At 34.0% G+C, this 6,880-nt stretch overlaps 1 protein-coding gene across 1 annotated transcript; it reads left to right on the top strand.

Annotated features, from left to right (window-relative positions):
* Positions 1 to 547: 547 nt before the first annotated feature.
* LOC113756182 (protease 2-like) lies at positions 548 to 5,105 on the top strand (the record flags this gene model as incomplete). Its single annotated transcript, XM_027299951.1, has 6 exons — positions 548 to 584; positions 1,741 to 1,847; positions 1,991 to 2,039; positions 3,089 to 3,212; positions 4,044 to 4,117; positions 4,906 to 5,105. Coding segments are annotated over exons 1-6 (591 nt in total), but the record flags the coding sequence as incomplete, so codon positions are not given.
* Between the last annotated feature and the right edge of the window lie 1,775 nt (positions 5,106 to 6,880).

The raw sequence follows: 6,880 nt of genomic DNA, 5'->3' as shown, positions 1-6,880 counted from the left end.
TATATTACAATTATATATTTTATTATAATATTAGTGTAAGTATATAATAACTACTTTAGTCATGTTGGCACTGGTTATTTTTGACTTTTGTTTAAGTGCTATATTGCTGGGATTTTTCTAAAGCCTCCACGTGAAACACTTTTTTGTTTTGTTGACCTGTTTTTAGTTGGTTTTAGCTTTTTGAGATGTACATGAGGAAGTTTATACCTAAAACTGATGCTAAAAGAATCACAAGCAATTGCCTTTGTCCTTGAGTATTGAAAAGAAAAAATGGTGTTCGGCACTAACTGTTTTTTAACTCAGAATAAGTTAACATTATAGTTAAAAGGAATAAAAACACCGTGGACATTTTTAAGCTTGATTTACTTGAAAGAAATCTAGAATTCATGCTAAGCAGCGAGTACATGTCCAGATCTTGTTCTTGAGCACAAGTTCTTTAGTTTCTGGAAAGATTTCGCACATGCATTGATTGCTTAGTTCTCCCAAAATTATGGTCGTCAAAAGTAAGTCATTGCATGCCTCTTGAATATCCTACGTGAGTTTATACATGGTAGAGATATTACCAGAAAAGTATGGCTGTCATGGTCTCTAGGCTCTTACTTCAATCTAAGTTTCCTGCCAAAGAAAAAAGATGTAGTTATCTGATTATTGGGTAAGTGGCAAAAGCATAAGTCTACCAGATCTGGTACACAATAAGCATCATCTTCATATATATTGGCTGATATTTCTGATTTATATCATATGCTAAATAGCCTATCCAAATATTTCCTTATGGATGGCTAATTTAAAACATGTCCATGGGCCAATGACACATTGTCCAAAATGATGGAACTATTATACAGGTGTAGACAAACATCTACATTTTTATTGGATGTCTGCGTGTACAACTTATAACAAGTTATTAGATTTCATAGATTCTATCCTAAGCTTGTATATTCCAGCCTTGCTTGTCAATTATATCCTTTATGGAAATGGAAAACCAATTAGAGTGTGGTTCTGTTATATTCTATTAACTGATATCGTCTCCTGGAATTTCCAAATGATGCTCTGTGTGAGAACCAGTATGTTCATCTATAGCTTAAAGTAGCCATATATTGACTGTCATACATGTCTAAGCATTTCTGATTCCTTAATTTAGGTTGAAAACTAGGCTAGAAAACAATCTAAGCCTCTAAATTCTATCTTGTTTTACTCCATTATTCCTTGACAAGAAGGTCCTTTAAACCCCTCTCTTGCTTATATCCTTTTATTTAACTTTGCAAGTTTTTTCTTACACCGGTTTTCTACCTTCCTATGAAAGGATGTCCCTTCTTTATGAGGTTGACATTGAAAAGAGATCTTTTGTAAATATCTTGGAAGTATGACAAATCAAATTGGTGAGCCTGTTTTGAGAAAGTATAGATTCTTTATCTGATTCAATTATGTGTTGCATTTGTATGTATATAACCGATCTTTGGAGTCTATGACTAGGATAAGTTAGGTCCAGGACTGACCTTTCCCGTCTTCTGCTGGGTATCCTTATAGGAATTTACTTGATGTAATAATAATTGTAACGCTACAATTGAGATTTCTTCTGAAACTCCTGAACTAGTTCCACCAAAATTGTCTTCCCATCAGGTCTATCGTGGACCTTATTCAACACTTCTGTTTTAGTATTTTATTCCCATTGCAAAATTTTAACTTTTTAATCAAGCGCGATCTCATTTTCTATTTGAAGTTTGAGATTTGATGTTTGTGCAGTTTGTATTTTTGAACTAAGAAAGTCGCTTGAATTGTTGCAGGAATGGGGTGATCCTCGCAAAGAAGAGTTTTACTTTTATATGAAGTCATATTCCCCTGTTGATAATGTCAGTAACAAACTGCTTTCCTTTTCCTTTTTCTTGTATAATTTTCTTTATGGTCTTTCATTCTGCTAAGGTAACCTTTTCTTTAGCTGATTTCTGTTTGTTTTACACTAGCTTTTGAACTAAGTCTGTCTCCTGCTGAACAGGTGAAGGCACAAAATTATCCTGCAATTCTTGTTACTGCTGGTTTGAATGGTATGTGTAACCATCAAATGCAACATATTAGTTTCAAGTCTTAGGACATACATAATCAAAACCCAACACTGGTGGGGGGCTTAAATAATTAAAATTCAGTCACAGATGGCATTATCCTTGCATGTAACAGTGGTCTCTACTTGAAAGTTGGAATGTGGCATTTGTGACAATGAAGTTAATGGCTCTTTGGCAATTTGTTTTGGTTAAATCTGTAAATTGTCAAGGACATTGAGATATGCCTTGCGAGAGAGTTATGTCTTGCACATTCAGAATTGTGCAAGCTCCTAAATTTTAAGCTTAAAACATTAGTAGAATATGTTTTTCTCTCCTTCCTGGTTGCTGCTTACAGCAATCTTAAGTCTAGTGAATGCCCATTCTTGCTTATCATCCATTTAGGTCAACTCAGGTAAGAGTTTGAATTTGTCCTTTGGAAACTAAACTATTTGCATGAAAATAGAAATTGTGGAAAAAGTAAAAAAAATGAGGCTCGTGAGAAAGGTAATGGTAAGTCAGCTAGTCAGTTGCATATTAAAATCATTCTGCTGGTGAAATCTTTTGTTGCATGCTTTTGAGGAATTTGCGAGGAGGGATGAAATACTTGATGGCTGTGAGTTGTTGGAATTATCTCTTGCAATGGAAAGCCTTATTGCAGATCTTTAGTACAGTATTTGTGTTATGTTCTTATGTCATGGTTTTGTTTACGAGTTACAACTTACAATTAGATACCTGTCTGATCTTGGGATCCATTACTGTGAGAGGATAACATGAAAGATACAGTTTGATTCAATAATTATCAGCACCTGTCATATATTTGAAAGTTTATTTTATCTGACGCAATAATCGTGGATTTTTATCTTCTCTTTTAAATTATCCTTCACTGCCATATTTTTTGTATTTAACTTGCATTATGGAGAATCTAGAGTGATTTAGCAGAATCTCTTCTCCTGGTATTTTTTTTCCCTTTAGGGTGGGGTTTTTTTTTTTTCTGGTGGGGGGGGGGGGGGAAACTCTTCTCCTGGTCCTGATGATACCTGTTCATGTTGTGACAGATCCGCGGGTTATGTATTCTGAAGCTGCGAAATACGTAGCAAAGTTGAGAGATACAAAAACTGATAATAATCTGCTGTTGTTCAAATGTGAACTTGGTGCAGGGCACTTTTCAAAGTCTGGAAGGTACTTACCCTTTATTCTTTCCTCTGCGATCTAGAAGTATTATCATGCATCATCCACAAGCATACAAACCATCAATTAGAGCAGTAATTGGGATGAGAATACTTTGGGGACTTGTAATTGGGTTTTGGCAGTGGTGTTGCAGGCCCAACCAATCTCAAATGGTATCAAGAAAAACTGATTTCTTCAAGAAAAACCAATCTCAAATGCTTTTTGGCCTTGTATCGATTCTTAAAACTCATTAGGTCTGGATTTTTTTTTTTTTGGCCCTCTCTCAGGGTATCTACTTTATTTGTACAAACTAGGAGTGAACTCTTAGCGAACTCTATTATTCGTGGTATTTTCTGACTTTTATCTTCAGTTTCAATTTTGGTTAGATGAATGATGGGAAAGTTAACACAATGACGAGGAACTGTCTTATCAATCCATTAGAGGTGCTTTTCTTCCATTTTCAGCTTTACGATAAGGTGCAGAGGCTTAGACGTTGTAGGTTTGAGAGAGGAATAACAAAGCTGGGACATCGGCTGAAAGGGCAAGCCATATAACCACAATTACTTTTTGCAGAAATGAAGCTAGGGAGGGTAATATTTTTAAAGAAGTGATACTAAACCTTTATCTTCATCTGGATATATCTATAGCAAGACCAATTTAGGGCCCCTCATTAGTCAAAGTGGCTGGGGGTTGAATAAACTTCCATGAGGCTGTCCTCTAGAAACGTAGCATGAGAGAGTCTTTGGAAAGTATTCCCTTAGCTGTTGCTAGACTGATCATACCTCTCATTGCCAACATCATCTTTTCTTCCATTATCTACCATCACTTTACTTGGCTGCACAGGTTTGAAAAGCTTCAGGAAGATGCCTTGACATATGCTTTTTTTATGAAAGCTTTAGACATGGTATCTGCAGCCAGTGCAGCTCAAATGTGTCTATGCCTAAGAAAACCAAAATTAACATTGATTATATGTTGCAAGTGCTAGGCATTTAGCATGTAATATTTGCTAAAGTAGCCCCAAACTACTCTATGACTGAATACATTTGAGTAGGGGAATTATCCTGATAACATATCGAATTACATGGCGGATTCAATAAAAATGAATTGGAATTAATTTGTTATTGATCACCAAATGGTGCTGTGATTTCTATATTTAACCAATAAGAGGGAGTATGGAGTGGACTATTTTTCAATTCACTAGATAGCCTAGCGAACTCTGAATCCAATATATAGAAGGTTTTATGTGGTTAAAAGGTTGTTGAAAATCCTTGCAATTTTAACTCTCTAATTTTGAAGGATTAGCAAACAAATTATGGAGTGGACTATAAATTTTTCAAAGAGTTTTTCTAACTAACATTCTAGGATATTTGTTTTTTTTTTTCCAACAAAAACATCAACATTTTATGGCTATTAACACTTGATAATACAAGAGCTAATTTACAAAAAGGGGTAACTATCCCCATATCCTTTCTTGCTAGATCTATTAGCCACGTTGGGAAGTTATTTTCCCATTCAATATTCTTAACTAGTTTGGCAGCAAATTGTGCCAGGGAATGGCTACAACTATTTCCAGCCCTAGGAACAAAAGAGAATCTCCAACATTCAAACTCCTGTCTAAGGTCACCAATTAACGTCTTCTAGGACTGTTTCTATGCTACTGTCCTGAATATTGCCTGTGTTGATTTGGTCCTCTACACCTTTGCAGTCTATTTGAACTTCTATGTTAGTCCACAACCTGAATCCTTTGCCATTACTAGAGCACTTCAAATAGCTAGTGCTTCTCCTTTGTTTGCTTCTCCCCTCTTGCGTTCAGATATTCCTCTCACTTTCACAATCTTTCCAAGCCAGTTTCTGGCTATTATCCCCAAGCCTGTTCTTACCATTTTAGCTGATACTGCAGCATCTGTATTTATTTTGATCACTCCCTCCTTAGGTGGTTCCCAGCCATGTTGCTTTTGTCTGTCAATTTCTGGAGTGACATTGTTAAGACACCAAAATTATATCTGACTTACAATATGAATATCTACACTGACATTTATTATCCCTCCACGTTAAATTTGGAAGCTTTCCCGAATTAGATATACTGTTACAATAAAATTAACTCTTGAGACCCTCGTAATCCTTTTTCAAATAGTATAAGAGATAAAGTTGACTCATTAAGTATGAAGAGTTGTGCCAACAAAGTCAAAAGTAGTAGATTACGCATGAAGAATGAACAAGATAATGGTTAATAGTCAAATATTATATGTACTAGTTCATTTTGTTGAATTTAAACTAGAAAGAGACTCATTAAAAATATTTACAAGTGCTTTCAAATGAAAAGTTGCAATAATTTGAAAAAAAATTTGGAAGACAAACTCAAATGGGCTTAGGGTGGGCTTGTAGTGTACTTAAGGTAGATTAAGGATATATATATATATATAGACACTATTGAAGACTCCGTTAGTCACTGTTCAAACATGGGATTTATGACATTTTAGGTGTATGCGAGGGGATACTTCAACTGAATGCTTGGTGGACCTCATATGCGCATCGAGTGAAATCTGTGAAGTGAAATATCCGTCCGTTTTTTCTTTTTTCTTTTTTTTTTGTGACTAGTTTTAAAATTTGATACGGTCTAAATTTTCAATTGAATTACATCTTGCTGCTGGAATTTTTTAAGCATAAAAGTATGAAAGAAAAAAATTGTTAAAATTGGGTGGAAAGAACAAAATAAGAAGAAAAAAATGAACAAATTAGACGATCTTACATACATTGTGGGTACCTTTGTGATCGAAGATTGAACTTTTTGTTTAGTTTAAGGTATTATTGTTATTTTTCAATAGATATAATTTTTTCAAGAAGGCTTCAAATATTTAAATACCTTATTTCATTGGGTCCATTATGAACTTTAAGCAATATTTATTTTTTATTTAGCTTGACTAGGAGAGAAAAACACTGATTATTTCAAAAAAGTTTCGGTAAAATTAAGACTACTTTTTTTGAACAAGAAAATCAAATGTATTTTAATAATTTTATTATTTTTATCCTCAGAACCTTCATGATTACAAATGTTAGACATTATGACGAGATTTTGTCAAGGGTGATCTTTTTCAAATACTTCACATTAATTTTTTTTTTATAGACGTTCATAAAAGATTGCCTTTCTTTTCAAGAGATATTGATTCATGGTGTACTCCATTCTGTGTCATATAATTTTTGGAATGTTAGATTAGGGTTTTGTCTTAGCAATGCAAAAATACTATCAACTCTTTATTATCAAAAACTCTTCAAAGTTTTCCAATAGATTGAATTCCCTCTAGGTTCACCAAGAAAGAATATATTTTTCAGTAGAATTTAATGGTCTGATATTGAAGACAAAAGAGGAAAATGATACGAATTAGAAGATAAATATAAATTTGAAGTAAATCAAATCTAAAAAAAAAAAGTACTTGGCAGAAAACAACTAAAACATTCAGTTAGACATTCAAGGTTAATATTCACCTGTTAAGAAAAGATGAATACTGGCACTGCTTTATTTGCAAAAGTCTTTATCTAGTTGAGGCAGGAAGTTGATCAAGTTTGGTTTTGGTATTTCTTTTCTTAGATGGTATTTTACCCCATTCAACTTGTGAACAAAAAAACACTCTTGGTGTCGTGTACCTCTATTTTGCTCAAAGATTAAGAACCGAAAAAAGAAA

Source organism: Coffea eugenioides, unplaced genomic scaffold (genome assembly GCF_003713205.1).
Source record: "Coffea eugenioides isolate CCC68of unplaced genomic scaffold, Ceug_1.0 ScVebR1_2039;HRSCAF=2998, whole genome shotgun sequence".
Lineage (NCBI taxonomy): Eukaryota > Viridiplantae > Streptophyta > Magnoliopsida > Gentianales > Rubiaceae > Coffea > Coffea eugenioides.
This window is presented reverse-complemented; position numbering and strand designations above follow the sequence as displayed.